The sequence below is a fragment of the Rhodnius prolixus genome, unplaced genomic scaffold (genome assembly GCF_049639745.1).
Source record: "Rhodnius prolixus isolate KJV_2025 unplaced genomic scaffold, Rpr scaffold_9, whole genome shotgun sequence".
In the NCBI taxonomy this organism is placed as follows: domain Eukaryota; kingdom Metazoa; phylum Arthropoda; class Insecta; order Hemiptera; family Reduviidae; genus Rhodnius; species Rhodnius prolixus.
The window spans coordinates 11,564,023-11,583,339 of record NW_027411604.1 but is presented as its reverse complement, the minus strand read 5'-3'; the positions used below and the strand labels follow the sequence as shown (position 1 = coordinate 11,583,339).

Sequence of the window (19,317 nt, the reverse complement as noted above, 5' to 3'; positions counted from 1 at the left end):
TTAATTAACTGACATCTGCGAAACTAAAGCTTAAGTGGTAAATCACTTTTGAATGGCGATAAATATTCTTATAATAAGAAATGTGTTTGCGTAAATTTTTGTTCTTTCACGTTTTGCAATACTAGTATTAATATTGACACCGCCCATCTGGGCCGACCTTATGGGCGGGCGGTAAGTGGTTCAGTTTCTCATCTGAATATTTTCACCTCATAGTTGGTCACCGTACAAGCCGTTTACATAACACTTATTCATACCACTTTGTACACTATTACTAAATAGACTTCTATTAAAACAAACACTTGAACTTTTTTAATTAATTGCTGCGTAAAAGTCTTCTAAAATAAAATTGTTACATTTCGGATAGCCATGGGCTAGTAACAATATATAATTACAATTTAATTGTAAATATGTAATAGCTGGAAAATTGTTCACTAAGATTGAATTTTGCATTTTTCGCAATCAGTATTTGTTGGCAGTTGTAGCAGGCTTTCTTCAAAACTTTGTCGTCGAATCGCCTAATGGGACTAAAAACTCAGTTATTCTGACCACTAAGAGATGGATGCACACAGATAAATCAATTTCTAACTACCAGAAGAATCTTCAAACATGCAAAAAATAAATTAATGATCTTTGATAATCAGATCACCATATGCAGAAATTATCTTTTGTTTTCTCTGTACAATAAAAACCTCTCATATTAAAGCTACCATCAGCTAGTTAGCCGGCGGCGTTAACTTTCTCGGCCAGTGTTAGTCTATTGAATGGCCATTATTAAAACTAAACAGAATTACCTAGAGACCTTCCTATGTGGGTCCTAAACTATTTAAATTGAACGCCTATATTATATTAAAGAATTGACAAGGTTATACACCAACGAAGGTAAACGTAATTCACAAGATAATGAATTCTCTTTACTCCAATGTAAAACAAGACATCAAGACCTTGGTATCGAGTCTTAATAGTTTCTATTATTTTAGACAAACATAGGAGGTTAAAAATATCAATTTCTATTTAAAATACGCAAGATTCTAAGATTAAAATAATCCACAATTCTAACTTAGAACTTAACTAGAAGTAGTGACAAAAACCTAGACATCGTTTTCGAAAAAAAAGCTGAAAAGTACTATAAAACTATTTGGAGAAATGGAACTAACGCTCAGCAAATTTTATTCAGATTTGATATTTTTAATATTATTTATTATTTCGATATAATTAATATTTTAACTGGTACTTCAGAGAAAAGTCTCCCAGTACCTCTCTCATCCAGAAGTGCTACTTATAAAATTTTTATGGGAAAACGTTCTAAATGAAAGTTTTGTAAATACTTGTGTTTACTATTTTATTTTAGCAAGTAAGATGAGTTATTGAGGAAGACTAAATTTGGACAATTTTCCCGTTTATTTTTTTAAAGAAGTGAACAATTTTATGTCTGGAGGAAAGCCCACATTTGACCTAGTCCTTCCTAAACCTGAACTAAACATTCAAAATCGAAAATTGGATGAGCTAACAATATACATAGTAAAATCTGTTTTTATTAAAAAAAAATAATAAATAATTTTTAGCAGTTATATAAGAATGTAAATGCTTTTGAAAATAAATGAGGGGAAATAGTTCGTGAAGTTGCCCTCAGGAACGGTTAATTTTTATTGAAATTTTGACTTTTATTCATAATTTTAATTTTAATATAAAGTTTAACTAAATTTTAGATTTTAAGTTTTGGCTGTAAACACTAAACAATTAATTTAAGCAACAAATCAAATTTCAGTGCCAGAAATATGCGATAAAATGGTTCTAATGTGTGTTTCAATCTGTATGTACAATTTTTTTGATTAACTGAATGTTCTGCATTATTCTTTAGCTTAGATTGAGAATTAAAAAGGATGATGTTTAATTGAAAGCCAAACAATGAACCGATTTTCCTCAAAAAAGAGAAGAATCAGAAAGTAAGTTATGGATCTTACTTGAAATTCTACGGTGGGCCAAAGGAACCTAATGTTTATACTTAACAATTTTAAAGTTAGATATACAATGACTTAAAGTACATTAATTCATACATTAGTTGAACTCATTTTTAGGTATTTTTAGTGGGAGGACAAGAGGGGGCTTTGTATTATCCAATAAGAAATGGCGGGGCTAGTGTATATAAGGTGCAAACTTAGCCAACCATAGTACTTCAGTATAACTACTTCTAACATGGCCTACAAGGTGGGTAATAGCTATTAAATCTATCTAAATATTTGTTATATATTTCTGCCAAAAATAAAACATTCCACAACAGTGTTCTTTTATTAAGTGATTTGTGTCTTAATATTCTAAAAGTGATCATTTTTAATGTTGATTTCGTTTTCGTTTAGTTCATCGTACTCGCAGCTTTCGTAGCTGTCGCCAGAGGAGGTCTCGTTGGAGCTCCCCATGTTGTAGCTCCAGGAGCACCCGTCACCTATGGAGCACGTGCCTATGCCGCTCCAGTAGCCTACGCCGCCCACGCTGCTCCAGTAGCCTACGCCGCCCACGCCGCTCCAGTAGCCTACGCTGCCCCAGTAGCCAAGGCTGTTGTAGCCGCACCAGCCTATGCTAAGACCGTTGTAACTGATGAATACGACCCAAACCCACAATACAGTTATGCTTATGACGTCCAAGATGCTTTGACCGGCGACTCCAAGAGCCAACATGAATCCCGTAGCGGAGATGTTGTACAAGGTAGCTACTCCCTTGTTGAACCCGACGGCAGCGTACGTACTGTTGAATACACTGCTGATCCAGTCAATGGATTCAACGCTGTTGTCCACAAACAAGGTGCCGTCGTGAAGGCCGCCGTTGCCGCTCCAGTTGTTGCTAAAGTAGCTGCCCCACTCGCCTACGCCGCCCCAGTAGCTAAAGTAGCCGCCCCACTTGCCTATGCTGCCCCAGTAGCTAAGCTTGGTTATGCTGGATATGCTCACGGTGCCTACCTCCACTAAGTTAGTTTTTGTTTTCAATATTTGTAAATATTTATTTATTAAATAAAAAAAAAGTTAAATCCTATTTTATTATTTTCTTATTATGTCTTGAGCCCTATGAAATTATAGTATTTTTTTTTATTATACTTTGCAAAATTAAAAGATAAACAATGAACACGATGACTGTTTAAACTGTTCCAATTTTGAAATGTTATAAAACAAAAAAAAAATAGTGTTCACAAGGTGATTGTAAAAGAATGGTGCCATAGTTTTTATTTTCTGTAATCTGTTCTTGAAACTCATTTATAAAACAATTAATTTTTAGCAAAATTCTTTAAATGTGGTTGCTTTTGTTTTTACTTCTGTTGTAATAAAGATTATTGCTATTGTTACTAGCTGGAAATAACTCAGTAATATGAGCTGGTTTGTGAGGGACAGATTTGTAAGTTGGAGTTCACACAACCTTTGTATTTTCACTGACCTGAGTAATTGACAAGTGGACTACTCTAGATAGCAGCACGATAAGAGGATCGACGGAAATTTTGTTTCTTAATAAAAAAAGAGAACTTTGTTGAGCTTGTTAGTATCGATAGATTGTAGAAGTACGAGTGGTTGGATGTGAGTCGTGACCCATCCAGAGTTCCAGTTCAAGTGAGGAGAATGACAGTGAGAAAAGGAGGAGGACTGCAAAGAGATCAGACTAGAATTTACTTGAAGTGGTTAAAAAGACGGGAATGAAATGACAAGAAACATTGATTAAAATTGGCAGCATAAATTTGTTTTAAAAATGATTGCGTATGTTTATATACATACTGAAAATAAACAAATAGATAATTTAATCAAAATTTTGGACATCTGTTGCATTAACTTTTTCGTTCTTATTATTGTTAAAAGACAAATGAACAATTGAAGCTTCTGGAAGCATTTCTAGTAAAAATATGTTTCTAATTAAGTGTAATGCTAACTTTACCAATATTGACCAATAGTTAGCTGGTCAATACTTGATATTATACTCCTAAAAGCATTCTTACATTTATCTTGTTTCAATGCTATATAAGATACAACATTAATAACTGTCATTAGATCTAAGTTATCAAGTTTTTATAAAAATGGTTTTCTGGTTTATATGTTCTGTCACTTTTGGGGACGATTGTAATGACCTTTTAGTACAATATTTGAAAAAAGAATCTTGTAGATGTCGACATGGAATTCCACACGAAAAATCCAGGATGATGAAGACTGGAAAAAAGGCAACTACAACGATGAGAGAGGTCAGGATAAAACAGACTAAGCAGTAGTAGAAATAAGTACCAGCATACACTAGAGAGAGCACTGATGAAATAAATGGAAATAATAGATGTATCGTGAGTAAAGGAAAGGCTTTCTAAAACGGTGAGAATGAAAATCAAGATAAAACTGATTGTCTTTTAATCCTGAACATTAACAAGAAAAGAAAGAAAGATGCTTAAGGAAACGAGAATAAGATGTCTAAAAAGTTTAGTTTGGGAAACGAGCAGAAAAGGAATAAGAAATAAATGATTAGGCCAAGCCTTGATGTGAAACCAGAATGAGAGCGGATAAAGAAGGAACCCATAATTTGAACGGATTCTGCCTCCATTTACTACAAAGATGTAGGGCAAATGAATGAAAGTCAGGGCAAAAAAGAGCATGTGGTGAAGGAATCATTTCAAGAACCAAGTATTACAGTGGAACAAAAGTGGAGAACAGTCATATGGAAAAGGAAATTGGAGGAAGATGTGCAAGATTCGTACTGCATCAGCCGAAGTAATACCAAAGATAATGATGACGAAATTCCTGGCAGATATTAGTCGATTAGTATTCAACAGAAAGATTACAAATTTGAAGTAAATGCGTCCAGCACTATTTCTAATTCTGGAAAACAATTCTAATTTTTCAATGACAACTTTTCTCCAGTCTCTACAATTTTTCAGCAAAAGGAAAGTAAAATATCTGGAGTTTCAGTGAAAAAAGTTTAAAGTTCTCTGGTAAAGTTTCGTGCCACCATCTTATTTAAACGATTCTTCTAATTGTTATTTTTAAAAGTTTCAAGAATTACCAATTGTTCCTTTTTGAGATTTTCTAAAGGATAATTTGACTTTATTGATAAGATTACTTTTCTAGATAGTTAAAATTGAAAAATAACAAGGGTTCAATTTCAAATTTCTCCCTCCAGTTAGAAGTGAACTAAATATTTTGAAATACATAATTCAAAATACTTTCACCCAAGATCACCCTGACCTGATATTGACATTGACTAAATACCACCCGGCTGGTTTCTCTGTCTCCCCCTAAATGTGCAAATGTAAATGTGTTTTATGCAGGGCGCACCTACTTTTTTTGGGAAGGGCAGTTTGAGTAGGCCTATCTTACTAAGGGGTAAAGATTCAAATCTAGTTTATATTAACAATCTAAGGATTACAATAATATTAATAATTTTTAACATAAATTATATTTTTAATTTTTTCGGTGAAAAATTGTAAGCCAGATCGCAGTCTTTCTTTCTGTGCAGTTTTTTCTGTAATTCAACCAATTCACATAACAATGCTCTGAAGAAGACAATAAATTTTTATTTTGACCTAATCTTCGATAGTTTAATCCTAAATATAAATAGTTTACTGTCACTAAAAGATATTACAAATTCATGACAGAATATCCCATTCTTTATTTTTATTTATTCCTTTTCTTTATTTTCTCATCTCAATATTCAGTGCACTGTCCTATACGATTAATTTTTTAATTATTTTAATCTAGTAAAAGAATAAAAAAAAAAAAAAATTTGAAATAGGATGTAATTTCAGTTAGTGTATAACCAGAAGAACAGTTCTTTTTTTTTATATATATATTTTTGGTTAAGATACGTTTATTACAACTTTTTTTTCCTGCACGGCTAACCTTGAACTAGCTAACAGAAAATATTTAGGTCTAATAGTGGCAAACTCAAATTGAAGTTGACGGAGCAAGGTTGCATTGTGCAATCTAAAAAAAAGCCAGTCTATCAGACAGAGGGTGGACTTTGGTCATTCTTTTTCGGTCACCTTGTCAAACAAGCTGCACATTTTCTTAATTACACATTTATCTTGAATTTATTATTAAGTAATTATTTAAGTAAATACAAGAGGCTAGCTTAAAAGTGTTTTTATCAGTATACAAAGTAAAGTTCATTGTTGATGAACCGACACTACTTTCTCTTACTATTCTATTAGTATACAAGCTTCTATTTCAATAGCTTCAATGATCTCTCTATACACTTACATTGAATAAAAAAACAATTCTTATTAACATTATACTATTTGTAATACCTCACTTTCCACAAATATTGTAACCTTATAGGAAAACCCTCCTCTAAAACTGCACAGTGTTTAAGTAACTTTGTGTATGTACAGTACATTTGAATCTTAAAGAAATCAGAAAAATGGATTGAGTAAAGGTGGTTGGTTGACTGATGGCTGCTAAGTGAAATACAAAATTCAACCTTCTGCAATTGTTTGTTTGTTTTTTTAGTTACCATGGTTAAAGTACACTCAGCCATCCAAAGAATGTGAGAAATTGAGGGTGAGAGAGAAATAGAGAAAGACTACTTTCTCTTACTCAGGATTTCCTCAAAGTGGATATTTGCAGTAGAAACGCAAAATCTTAAACTTGGACGGCTAGTGTAAGAGAACTTTAAGAAGTTCAATAGGATGAAAAAATGATTGCCATTTCAGTCGAGTAAAATTTATTTTGCCGAGCTTTCGACCTAGGGACTAGGTCATCTTCAGGGCTGTGGAACATATTTACAGTTTGTTAACAATGATTCTATTGAAATGAATATGTATAATAATATAATATGACTCGGCTGAAATGGCAATCATTTTTTCATCCTATTGTCACCAAAAAGAATGAACAACAATTTAAGAAGTTCTAAAGTAATAGAGCTTGACTGGTTTTAAAATCTAATAGCTCATTTTGAAATTTGAATCTTTAAAAAATAATTATCTGAAATGTTATTTTTCCTCGAACATAATCTTATTTTTATAAATAATATTAAAAATGAAAAAAAAGGTAAATAAAATGTATCTACTGTTTTCAACTTAAATATATTAACAGATATAGTTAATACTACTTTAGTGGAAGGTAGGTTGTACATCTTGTACTGATGGATACACTACGGGTGAATGTATATCACACATACCAGAATGGGATACAATTTTAGTGTATAAACTACTTTCAGTTTTCTTTCCATTTATAGGTTTACAATCAATCAATGATAATTTTTTATTAAAACAAAGCCTTATCTCTTGAAGATAATTTTTGTTCTTCTTATGATCTTTAAAACAAAATATGTGTGGATCAACACCAGTTGTATGGGTTACAGCTTCCCATATCTCAGTCAATTCATAGTCCTTGCCAGCTGTTATGCCACCAGAGGATAACCATTGCTCAAGATTGTACCTTTGAAAATAAATATTTGTTTTTTTTTTTCAATTGAATTAAATTAAGGGAGACTGGAAGCTAATAAGGCTGGTATTATGTAAACAAACTCCACCACCTCAAGATCAAGAAACTGCTCAAGTAATGATTGATCCCAAAGCCGGAGAAAGCTATGCGCATTAACAAAGTAAATCTAAGTGAACTTACATCGTGTTCCAGTCAAGTCCTTGTTTGAAATATTTATGCTCAGATCCTAACTCTGGTAATTGTTCTGCACATGTCCCATGTTTTTCCCACTCATGGCGCCAGAATTGAATTCCACTTCCAGATTTTTCAATTGGCGGCCATTGACGATTCATGCTGGCCATTAAATCATTCAATGGGTTTATGTTAAATTGATCAGAACTATTACAGAACGCTGGTCCATGTGTTCCCCATTTTGATGGCCAAATACCATGTACTGTCCAGCGTTCATCTCCAGTATCTCTTAAATTACGACATTTATGTTTGGTAGATTTTTGTTTCCAAGAAAGGCAATCAGTCGGCGGCCAGGATTGGGTGAATATTAATACATCCCATTCATTGTTCTTGTGTTTCTTTAAAATTCTGTAAGCAGCATTAAGATGAGTTAATATAAGTACATCGGATTAAAGATAATTTAGGGAACAAGAGTCTTAAACCAAAGAGAAATCTGTAACACTCTCACGACATGCCTCTTGCAATAATTTACCAACTTGTTATTGGTATTTCGTTTCATATTAATAAATATTTCACTGTCTCACGCTATACTGTACATCATAATAACTTACGTATACACAGCCAAACAAAGTATTGGACAATACTTTTATGAGGAGCGCATAGTCAGATTTCTTAGCTTTCTTAAGTGGTACGGTTTCTGCAAAATACGTTTTTTCAGAACATGATATTCTCGAATTGTCCTTGTCCCAAGTTAGTTCAAATTGGAAAATTCAACAGTTGCAATGCTTTATCTTTTTAGCGTAAAAAAAAGTAAAAAAGCGTGAAGTGCATGTGCACTGTACATGTGCGCCAGATTGCCATGATTGAGAGTCGCCACTCGAATAAAATAGAAAAAGTACACATGCAAAAAATATATATATGTATTGTTAAAATGAGTGAACCGATGGCTTCAACATGAGTATTCACTTACATTAAGTATTCTTATCTACAAATCAATTTACCTGCGAGAGGCGCTGATATTTATGGAGGGTAAATATTTTCCAAGGCACAGAAAGGCCCATCTTTTAGAAGAAATGATCAAACTTTCACAAAATTTTCTCTAATTAATTCTAATTTACGCAATTACTTAAAATTATGCGTATGTCGTCTAAATGTAATTGGTTGAAATTACAATTAAAAGTTTGTTAATATATAAGAATAGATCTTACGATCATAGCGAACCCTTTGCTATTTTATATGTAGTACTTAAAATACACAGACAAATTACTAAGGAGAGTTGACAATTACAAATCTGAACATCAAAAGACATATGAAGTCCACAAACAAACAAAATACTCCTTTTGTTCGTTACAAAAATTACTTAAAAGCAATTTACAAATGTAACAAACAGAATATATATGTATTCTACATAAATTTAACGATTGCATTTTAAATTTATGATTTTTTTTTTTTTTGTTTAATGACTCAGTGGCAGCTCGAAAACTGAATTAGTTTCTTGTTCGTCTAGATATCTGCTTTTTCTGACTCTGTCATCTACTTTAATGGCCACAGCTAAACTAAACATAAAGGGTTGCCTTCATTTGGTAATTAAAAGGTAAAATACAAAGGAAAAACTCGGAATTAGCTTCTAGTTCGTCTATATTTCCAATTTTGCTGACACTGTCACCGACTTTTATGGCTAGAGCTAAACTAACATAAAGGGTTGCCTTCTTTTGGAAATGAAAAGGTAAAATACAAAGGAAAAACTCGGAATTGACTTCTAGCTCGTCTAGATTTCCACTTTTGCTGACACTGTCACCGACTTTTATGGCTAGAGCTAAACTAACACCACAGGAAAATACAAAGGAAAAACTCGGAATTGGCTTCTAGCTCGTCTAGAATTCTCTTATTATGACACTGTCACTTACATTTACGGCCAGAGCTAAACTAAACATAAAGGGTTGCCTTCTTTTGGAAATTGAAACGTGAAATACAAAGGAAAAACACTCAATTATCTTCTAGTTCGTCTAGATATCTACTTTTTCTGACTCTGTCATCTACTTTAATGGCCACAGCTAAACTAAACATAAAGGGTTGCCTTCTTTTGGAAACTGAAAGGTGAAATACAAAGGAAAAATACTGAATTAGCTTCTAGTTCGTCTAGTTTTCCACTTTTTCAGACTCTGTCACTGACTTTTATGGCCACAGTTAAAGTAAACATAAAGGGTTGCCTTCTTTTGGAAACTGAAAGGTGAAATACAAAGGAAAAATACTGAATTAGTTTCTAGTTCGTCTAGTTTTCCACTTTTTCAGACTCTGTCACTGACTTTTATGGCCACAGTTAAAGTAAACATAAAGGGTTGCCTTCTTTTGGAAACTGAAAGGTGAAATACAAAGGAAAAATACTGAATTAGCTTCTAGTTCGTCTAAAATAAGGGTCCGCATGAGGCCGACCAGACGATTTGTTCGTAAATAAAATTAAAAAAAAAAAAGGATTTGTTATGAAGAAAATAGCATTTAGGGGAGATCCAGGCAATATTGTAATTCCCTCGTCAACTAACTGGCTACCTAAGATAAATATGCAAGTGGCCCAGTTTGTATTTCCTGGGGAGCTGTGTGCCTGTATAAACACGCTGACTAGTTCCGGCAACGTTTGCAAACGACTTGTCTGGTACTCTCAGTGTCACGTAATGTTATACATCCCAAAAGTGGAATTATTAAAATGTGTATTCTGGGTTTTAATGTTAAGAATCAAACATAATAAATCAAATTTGTATATGTGATGAGGCCCGCGTGAATCTAGTCTGTTTCGCCAAATATCCCGTTTTTTATTTCAGTTTGACACGTCTGATTTAAGGTAAGAAAAGGAAGTTTTAATACGCCCATATAATTACTGAAAAAGTAATTCTTCTTTTAAATTAGTAGTTAAAGTTTACAAATATCCTCAACTGAACATACCCGGAATCACTAAGATACTAGTAGCGTTTACTAATTGGAATGTGTATGGTGAAGAGGTCAAAGAAGTCTTCTACAACAGACAGTTGTAAGTTTACAAATTACAGCTACTAACAATGTAATTCATGTTGTTAAAAATTTGGTTAGTTTGTTAACTTTTAATTTAATAATTTATTCATTAGATAATCTGCTCTGAGCTAACAATTTGGTAAAAGGGAGAGGTATTCCAATAGCGAGATATTCTTGTGGGCCAATACCGCTGAATATAAGATTTTTTTACAGTAAACAGTGCAGGATTCTCGAATACTAATCTGTCACGTTCTAGTACAAGTCTGCTTCTTAAAGTGGACAACATAGATGTACGTTAATTGTATTACACTATTGTATCTTTTGCAGGAAGAGATGGATATTATTTATATACGTAAATTACTATAATTTATTTTTAAAAGATAAAAATTAGTTTTCTAATTTACTCACACTTCCTGGTCTTCAAATTCATCACTTCCTTCGTAGGTCCATTCCAAGTCTCGAAAAATTTCGCCACGGTTAGGTGCTAAAATACGAACATTTATCAATTAAAATAAGCTCGATAATGAATATATTGGTGCACGAAATTGGTGATAATTTTCAATGTTTTGATATAATATGGTTTCATATTGTAAAGTTTTTTGGATCTGTCCACAAAGAGAAGATAAATATATCTAAGGAATTCTTATTTAATTTCAAAATGGAAAAGTTCCTCTTTTTTTTAAATAAAAATGAAATAAATATTTGTCGATTGATAGATTATTGCATAATGACAATTTAGACTTACCAATATATAGTGCCCTAACGCTGATAACTCCAAACAAAATGTAAACTATTTTTATCATAATAAATTTCAGCAACTGAAATAAATTCACTTACTTTCGTTTTAATTTTATAGTAACGGTTCTTCTAATTATCAACTGTTCTTTTTTACTATCCGAACGTGTCGTCACATCTGATAAACCTTAAAAAATATTCACTGAAGAGGATGTACGTTTTTTGTTAATAATCTGAAGTACTTTATTTTTATCACTATCATTAAAACATTTAATTATTCTTGAATTATTACCAACAACGAATATTACGACCACTGATATGTGAACATTAAGTGTCTGCAGTGCGGAACAACTTGGGAAAAAAAGCTGTGACAAAGAATCTCAAGAATGTCAAATAATTTTTCTTATTAAAGTTTACTTATAGCAAAGCTAGTCCAACAATAACAGCTAGGAGAGAAAGGCTGACATACAGTGGAATAAAGTTACTAAACCACAGATGCTCCATTAACATTTTTATGAACTAACCTGCCATAATATTGTATTTATGACTTCGAAATTAAAGTTAGTTAAGTAGCAAAGAGAGCACAAAGTAGATTAAAAAATGACCTTACATAAATATCAAGGGGTCGGCAAATACCTGTTTAGTACCAATTGAAATCTGAATTGTCATTTATAATTTTAATTCAAGAAAAGTACTGTAATAAAATGAATTAGTCGTTGATAAGATAACATTCTTCTTTAAAACATTGTGTAAATATTGTTATAGGTAAATAGAATTGCTAGGCAGTTATGTTTCTCTGCTCTATAGTGAGTTCAACTAGGTTCGATAAATTTAAATGGGAGCTCCTGATTATAACCTTTTTTTAAAATCCTAATAAGTAGAAATATTGAGTAGGTAGTTCATTAAGCAGTGTGTGTGGAAGTATTGAGTACTAATTCATTTAGTAGGTAGTGGAAATACTGGACATTCAAACTTCTCCAGGACTGTCAAAGCAGACTTGGTTATCCGAGAAAATTGTCATTGCACTAACCTGATGCTCTCTAGTGATTTCCAGCGAACTGTACGTTAAGGTCGTCATGATCTGTGCTGGAATTAAATAGCTATCTTTTTTCTTTTATTTAAAACTTTTCTCCCGAATAGCTTTTTTGGAGTTCCTGAAGGAAGTGTCACGTTATGGGCTTTCATTAATGTGCCGTTTCAGTACAATTTACTGTTGAAATCAGCTAAGTACCTATTTAGAAATTCGGTACTAAACACAAAGTTTTTTAGAGTATATTTGTAGGAAATATTAACGTTTAAATTGCGGTTAAGGGTGAGAATTTAAGGTACTGTAAGAAGGTAGACCCATTAGCTAACACAAGGGATCAAGTCAGGGCTTCTTGAAGTGCTTATCTATTACTATAAAAAAAACCTAATAAATGTGGTTAACATTTTTACTATTTGGATATTTTGGGTTCTGGTTGGTTCTTTAATTGAAAAAATAGTTATGTGCAATGTTCTCAATTCAATCAGTTATTTGTATCTTATGTAGAGCTAAAGGATAATCGTGGGATTCAACAGTAGAGCTCATGCAGGCTAAAGTTCCGAATGGTCCATTTTATACTGTGTCTTTGTGGATCTGACTCATCAATTTTCTTCAATCTCAACGTTTGAGTCATGTTTACCTGTTACCAACAATGTACAACCCTACCCCTAGGGTATTTTATCCCCCAATGACTCTCCAAGAACCCTTACTAAATAGAATGCCCATGACTTCGTGAACTGCCTTGAGGCCTTACAAAGTTTCCAAAGTAAAGCAATCTTAGTGCAGATTATTTGTTAATCTTTGTTTTATATTATTATCTTAGATTTGAAAGAGTTATTAGGTCAATCTTTTATTTTTAAAGAGTTAGGCGTGTGTTAAGATCTGATTGAGAAAGAGTATTGAAAAGTCATTAAAATATTTTAGTTGTAATATGTTATTTGGATTTGATCTGTACTTTCAGATCGTGAATTAAATAAATAATAGAACAATAATTTCTGAGAAGTTTGCAATCTTGAGTATATATGTTTGTTGCTTGTTCACGTTTTCTATTGATGCCACTGAATAAAACACACAAATCAGAGTTTAACTTATGAAATTAGTATGAATATTATTATAAAAATTGGCGATCAAATCGAAGATTCTAAAGCTGCCTGCAAATTTATAATTTTGGTAAAAAACCCCGTATATTGTATATTGAACTCCTAAGTTAACTTTCAGTAAATATTGTCAGTAAAATTAGAATAAAGTTAATTTTTTAGTCCAACTACCAAAATTAGATTTGCTAAAATGCTTTACAATACATTTCTCATTTTAACCATTAAATAATCCCTGGCCAAAAGATGAAATCAAACCCAGCATCGCTAACATATAACATCGCGGACCCCGACTCTAACAGCTATAGAAGCGTCTGAATATTGGCACCATTGAGTAAAAGGATTAAAGATCTCTTCGACCTATTTGGTACATATGATTTTGCTTATAATCTTCTGAAAATTCTACTCTATCTACCTTAAATCCAGTGAGGAAGGAGTGCCTCAGGGGAATTTCTTTAGCCCTAATCTTTTCACAACGTACACAAGTGATTTTCCAACCAGTGCAGATATATTTCTATTTCGTTCATGAGGTCGTTATCAAAATGGACTTAAGGAACCACTAAGCGTTCCAGCTATCACCGACAATAAACACTTAATCCAACCGCAGTCACTAATGCTTCATTTTATGTTTCCCAATCAGATCGTTTACATCTGAATTGAAATATATTCAAATCATAGTTTCTTATGGTTAGTGGTAGAAAAAATGGTTCTTTTTCAAACAAGAAGGTCTACAAAGATTATCATTTTGGTTTTGGACATCGAACAGGTTTGTCGAAGAAATAGAAGGGGTTATATTCATCCATCTATCTTTGTCGCTACAGCTCTGCTCGAGTCTTGACCTCCAACCAGAGGATTTGAAGAGGTGATGGCTAAGAATTGGGAAGCTTGTCTGAATCACTAGAATACAATGGCAGAAGGAAAAGCACCAAATAGTGCAAGTTATTAGAAAGAAACAAAAAATAAATGAACTAAGTAAGATTTTAAAATTATTTCTTCTCGTTCCTTGAGATCTCTCGTACAATGTACATTGACACACATTAGACAAATAAGTAATTAAAGATGGTAAAGATATGATATCTTACATTTATATAAAAATAAAGTGTTTAAAATGTTATAAAATTAATGAAAACAAATGAGAAATAAAAAAGCAAATTTTTCATAATTATTATTAAGATATACGAACTTTAACACAAAAGGGTAATTTATATATATTTAATGGTAGAAATATGATTGAATAGAGTGACATAATATTGGACTTTCTCTGTGGACGGCCGACCTAGAACCTGCGGAACGGCCACCTCTTTAAACTCGGCCAAGACTCAAGGTCCTCGCTGAAAGTGAATTCTTCCACATAACACCGCCCACGCATTTCCATTCCATTTACCGTTTTTCATTTTAACTGATCGTTGATGGTGTCAAGTTGATAAACTCATAAACGATTATTGACATTTACTTTACTAGTGTTATACTTTTACTGTTTACAACTGGTTGTGCAAATAGAATCTGGCGTGAACGGGTGTTTGACTCTCTGACTAATTCACTTGTAAATAATAATAGCAAAATAAATAAATAAAGAATATCCTGTTGTAGAAACCATAATGACACCGTTTCCTGAAAACTCCTTTATAACAAAAAAAATCCCCCCCCAAAAAAGGTACAAACCAAATTGATGGTTTCTTGTCCAAGTTCAATTGATATCCTTTTGGGAATTGTTTAGCAAATTGCAGATAACTCAAAGAAGCCGTTCTGAGTAGTAGTAGACTTCTGGTAAAGTGATAAGCTGGAGATCACATTTTCTACTCATAAATGTATTAGATGATATAGCACAACAGTATTTGCAGGTGCAGAAGACGCCAATTTCTAGGTACGACTTTTTCAGATTCGCCTTTGTGTCTTAAATGGTCCTGGAAGACGCAGACGCACTGATTTACTCAGGCTGGTGTAAGCCTCCAATCTTTTTCCGGTAATAAAGTTAAAACAAATCCAGACTGGACTACAAACCAAGACACTTCCGATCAACCGAGATTGAATAGTAAGCTTTCCAGCTTTACTAAACTTTTTCTTGCACCGAAATGGAAAGTTAGTTAAGTGGCATCAATTGATTGATTCAGACTTTACTGTATTTAACACATATACTTATTTAATCTCCAATTTTTTTCACAATAACAATAATATCTATTTGTTTCTGCACAAGATTACTAGATTTGATTATACCAGACAAACAAGTGATCAAGGGGTTGGGCCATAGACTACAAAATACCAGATATCAAAACTTGAATTGCCACGTAATCGCTGAAGTTCACAATTAATGAATTTAACTTCGTACTGTTACGGTTATTATCTATTATTTCTTGGACATGAAGATACGCCTTTTTTTCAGCACAAAACGGGCTTCTACTACTTTTAAGATTTACAATTTAAACTTGGACTAATACCTATTTCCCCACCAGATCTATTTTAACTTTAAGAGAAAAACCAATTATGATCATTCTAAATGTTAACTCTTCTTTCAAATTCCGTTTACAGCCGTTATTGTTTTTAATTAAGCTAAAATCAATTGAAAATAAAAGAAAATAAATTGCTTCATAGATCAATCAAAACTGCTGCAATAATATTCAGTCCTGTCTGTTAAAGTTTCTAGTTGCAAAAGGAAGAAAAATTATTGCCAATTTAAGTCACAATTTGTTATATGTTTTCCACAAGTTTTCAAACAGTAGACTAAGTCATCTTCAGGGCCGTAATTGGAAAACATACTGGTGGCTAAAATTGACTATAATCTTCCTTCCTTTCGGATTAATGATTTGGTCACCAAAAACGATGAACAATATTCTACAATTTCTAGTTGAACACAACTTAGATTCCCCTAATTGCTGAGTCAGAAGTAACAACCATTTCCATGCAAAGTGTATGAACTCTAAAGTAATAAATATCAACTAACTGACTTTCAATATTAGGAAAACTTTTCTTAATTAGTTCATAATGTTTTTAAAATTTATTTAGTTATTTACAATAAGTAAATCGGAAGGTAGGTGAGATATATTGGTGCGTGATGAGCAGGAGGAGAGGAACTATCCAGCGGTAGCACTCTCGACAGATAAAAATTGTAAAATAAAACTTTTTCAAAAATTTTAAGGACCTGTTGAAATAGCAATTTCTAAAATTTAATTTGGTCAGAGAACTACCTTTTACAGGTGGTAAAGAAGGGAAAAAGTTGTGAGAAAACATAATTCCTGTTTGAACTTTGATCTTGGAAAGTATTTGTGGATTTCATCTTCAGTGTATGAAGATCAGGGATGATGTCTTAATTGAGTCTTGCAACATACTGCAAAACTCGTCCATAATGATTACCTATGCTTAGTGAGATACTTAAAAATCACTTCTATCTATTTAAAGAAGTAAAAAAAAAAAGATAAATTTGGAGAAATACAGGGGCACTAGGTGGGGCTACTGTAAAGAGCAGAAGGGGGACAGTGTTGGCCAACAGTAGGGTGGAACGTTACGAGTATATAAGCCTCAACTACTGCCTCATTGATGTCACTCACAGCACCAACATCTAATAGAATAACAGCAATGGCATTCAAGGTATTACAATTTACTATGTGAATAACGAAAATCTTTGCTCTATGTGAATCATTGTCTATCGCGTTTTAACTTAACGTATGTTTCCAGTTGTTTATCTTCGCCGCTTTTGTGGCAGTAGCTAGGGGTGGAGTTGTAAACGCCCCAGCAGTTCTTGCTCCAGGAGCACCAGTCGCCTATGGTGCTCATGTCGGCTACGCTGGACTTGCACGTGCCGCCTATGCCGCTCCCGTCGCCAGATACGCCGCCGCACCAGTAGCCTACGCCGCCCATGCCGCTCCACTAGCCTACGCTGCCCACGCCGCTCCAGTAGCCTACGCCGCCCACGCCGCTCCAGTAGCTTATGCTGCACCAGTAGCCAAGGCTGTTGTCGCCGCTCCAGCTTATGCCAAGACCGTTGTAGCTGATGAATACGACCCACATCCACAATACAGCTACGCTTACGATGTCCAAGACGCTTTGACTGGTGATTCCAAGAGCCAACATGAATCTCGTGATGGTGATGTCGTGCACGGTAGCTACTCTCTCGTTGAACCCGATGGCAGCCGTCGTACCGTAGAATACACTGCTGATCCAGTCAATGGATTCAACGCTGTTGTCCACAAAGATGCTGCTGTAGTCAAAGCTGCCGTTGCTGCTCCAGTTGTTGCTAAAGTAGCTGCCCCACTCGCCTACGCCGCCCCAGTAGCTAAAGTAGCTGCCCCATTCGCTTATGCCGCCCCAGTAGCTAGAGTAGCCGCTCCACTCGCCTACGCCGCCCCAGTAGCTAAAGTAGCTGCCCCACTTGCCTATGCTGCTCATGGATATGCCCACGGATACGCCGCCCCAGCTCTTTTTCACCACTAGTCCAACTATTTAGTGATTATATTTATTAAATTTAATAAAAAACACAAAACAAAAAAGTTTTTTTAAATAATTTCACAAATCTAGATTAGTATTAATCATTTTAATGATGATGTATCTTAAAATTTACATCCAACTCGGAAGCTAAATGTAATTGCTGCATTCGAGGACCTAACGAGGAAGCTTCAGTTAACGTTGTGTAAGTAGTTACCGTCTTTCGTAGAATATTTTCAATTTTTCTATCATAGATTTTATTTATTTATTTATTTACAGTTCTATTTTTAATCACATAGACGAATGCCAACTTTCGTGTTCTCTAAATTGTTGGAAATTGATATAAAATTTCACTTTTTCTGGGCAAAATGCAAACTTTGCGTCGGAGTAACAGCAATTTTTGTGTTTAGATAATTGCTTTTATAATGAGTTTTTCTTTTAAATATCAGCCAATTAGTTAGTTAATGATATTACTCTTAATTATAGGAAGTTTTATTAATTGCAAAGAATTAGAATTGTATAAATAGAGCCTTAAAAAGATCTTGTTTTTTGACAAATTTCAGAATTTTTATTTTTTAAATTATTACTTATAAAATGAAGGAAATATTTAAACAAATCGTGAATAGGAGATTAGAAACTGAAGCTGATAACAAGTCAAATGAAAGCACCACTCGTTTTTTGTTTTCTTTTTGGTAAAGTACAGTTTCCTCTAAAAGAGAAGTTCTTACCAATTTCTGCAGCCCTAAATCGAGATTTTAAGCTGCCTTCCGCGCTGAGATAGCAGTCATTTTACTTTTCCTCACATTTTGCTGTGACCTCTTATATTCTTCCTATGAATTTTAAAAATAGTACTATCCAAAGTCCACTGTGGATTTGAATCCAATTAAGAAAAGAGAAGAGAAACGAATTCCGGGATTTACGAAAGTTCCAACAAAATTGTGACATCACATTATATTTTACGACGTAATTGTAATGAAAATATTGCATAAATTCTGAAGCATATTAAAAGGACACGCATCGTGCAAATTCTTCGTAAAATTATTCTAAACTTAAGGAAGGAAGAACTTAAGATGTTGAAGATTCTTCGATTATTATTATTATGATAGTTCTTTTTAATATTGTGATAATTTGATATTTGATTATGAATTTATCTATCACGTTCAGAGCGTTTAACATTCATTTTTAATGAAAGTTACCTTACATTACGTTCTCTAGGCAAGCCTGCAACACATATAAAAAGTGCTTATAGCATAAACTACCAGACAACTGAATGAAACAAAAGTACAACTTTCATCCGTTTGGGATCTATAAACTATTAGATTACCAGTTAACAGCAGGCAAACTAATAGCAGTAAGTAGGCTAAAGAGCCATCTTGTTTAATAGTTGATTGCGTAGATTTAAGTGACATCTTTTGCATACATATTGTAACTGCACAACTTGAATTTTAAATAAGCAGAAAAAAAGGTAACCTGTAAC

General features: G+C 33.4%; 3 protein-coding genes across 6 annotated transcripts; 2 read left to right on the top strand and 1 right to left on the bottom strand.

The window, feature by feature from the left end:
* Positions 1 to 2,086: 2,086 nt before the first annotated feature.
* On the top strand, positions 2,087 to 3,024 carry LOC141454806 (cuticle protein 21-like). The gene is made up of 2 exons (XM_074129435.1): positions 2,087 to 2,205; positions 2,355 to 3,024. Exons 1-2 carry the CDS (start codon positions 2,194 to 2,196, stop codon positions 2,958 to 2,960), a joined length of 618 nt encoding a protein of 205 aa, XP_073985536.1. The 5' UTR covers positions 2,087 to 2,193; the 3' UTR covers positions 2,961 to 3,024.
* Positions 3,025 to 7,020: 3,996 nt separating this feature from the next.
* LOC141454802 (ribonuclease Oy-like) lies at positions 7,021 to 11,991 on the bottom strand. 4 transcript variants are annotated; one of them, XM_074129428.1, is made up of 5 exons: positions 11,599 to 11,980; positions 11,317 to 11,508; positions 10,980 to 11,055; positions 7,578 to 7,976; positions 7,021 to 7,391 (listed from the first exon to the last, which is right to left on the bottom strand). In XM_074129428.1, exons 2-5 carry the CDS (start codon positions 11,372 to 11,374, stop codon positions 7,064 to 7,066), a joined length of 861 nt encoding a protein of 286 aa, XP_073985529.1. In that variant the 5' UTR covers positions 11,375 to 11,508; positions 11,599 to 11,980; the 3' UTR covers positions 7,021 to 7,063. The 4 variants fall into 4 exon arrangements, 3 of the variants coding, with proteins under 3 accessions (XP_073985529.1, XP_073985530.1, XP_073985532.1); XM_074129429.1 differs by having other exon boundaries at positions 11,917 to 11,932; XM_074129431.1 differs by lacking the exon at positions 11,317 to 11,508 and having other exon boundaries at positions 11,831 to 11,964.
* A 4,889-nt stretch (positions 11,992 to 16,880) lies between these two features.
* LOC141454803 (cuticle protein 18.6-like) lies at positions 16,881 to 19,277 on the top strand. The gene is made up of 2 exons (XM_074129432.1): positions 16,881 to 17,006; positions 17,094 to 19,277. Exons 1-2 carry the CDS (start codon positions 16,956 to 16,958, stop codon positions 17,847 to 17,849), a joined length of 807 nt encoding a protein of 268 aa, XP_073985533.1. The 5' UTR covers positions 16,881 to 16,955; the 3' UTR covers positions 17,850 to 19,277.
* Positions 19,278 to 19,317: the final 40 nt, after the last annotated feature.

Coding starts and splice junctions, on each gene's coding strand:
- LOC141454802 (XM_074129428.1), bottom strand. CDS start 11,374: ATGATAAAAATAGTTTACATTTTGTTTGGAGTTATCAGCGTTAGGGCA. Junction 11,056..11,316: donor CGTTAGGGCACTATATATTG/GTAAGTCTAAAT, acceptor TTCGTATTTTAG/CACCTAACCGTGGCGAAATT. Junction 7,977..10,979: donor GAATTTGAAGACCAGGAAGT/GTGAGTAAATTA, acceptor TGCTGCTTACAG/AATTTTAAAGAAACACAAGA.
- LOC141454803 (XM_074129432.1), top strand. CDS start 16,956: ATGTCACTCACAGCACCAACATCTAATAGAATAACAGCAATGGCATTC. Junction 17,007..17,093: donor TAACAGCAATGGCATTCAAG/GTATTACAATTT, acceptor GTATGTTTCCAG/TTGTTTATCTTCGCCGCTTT.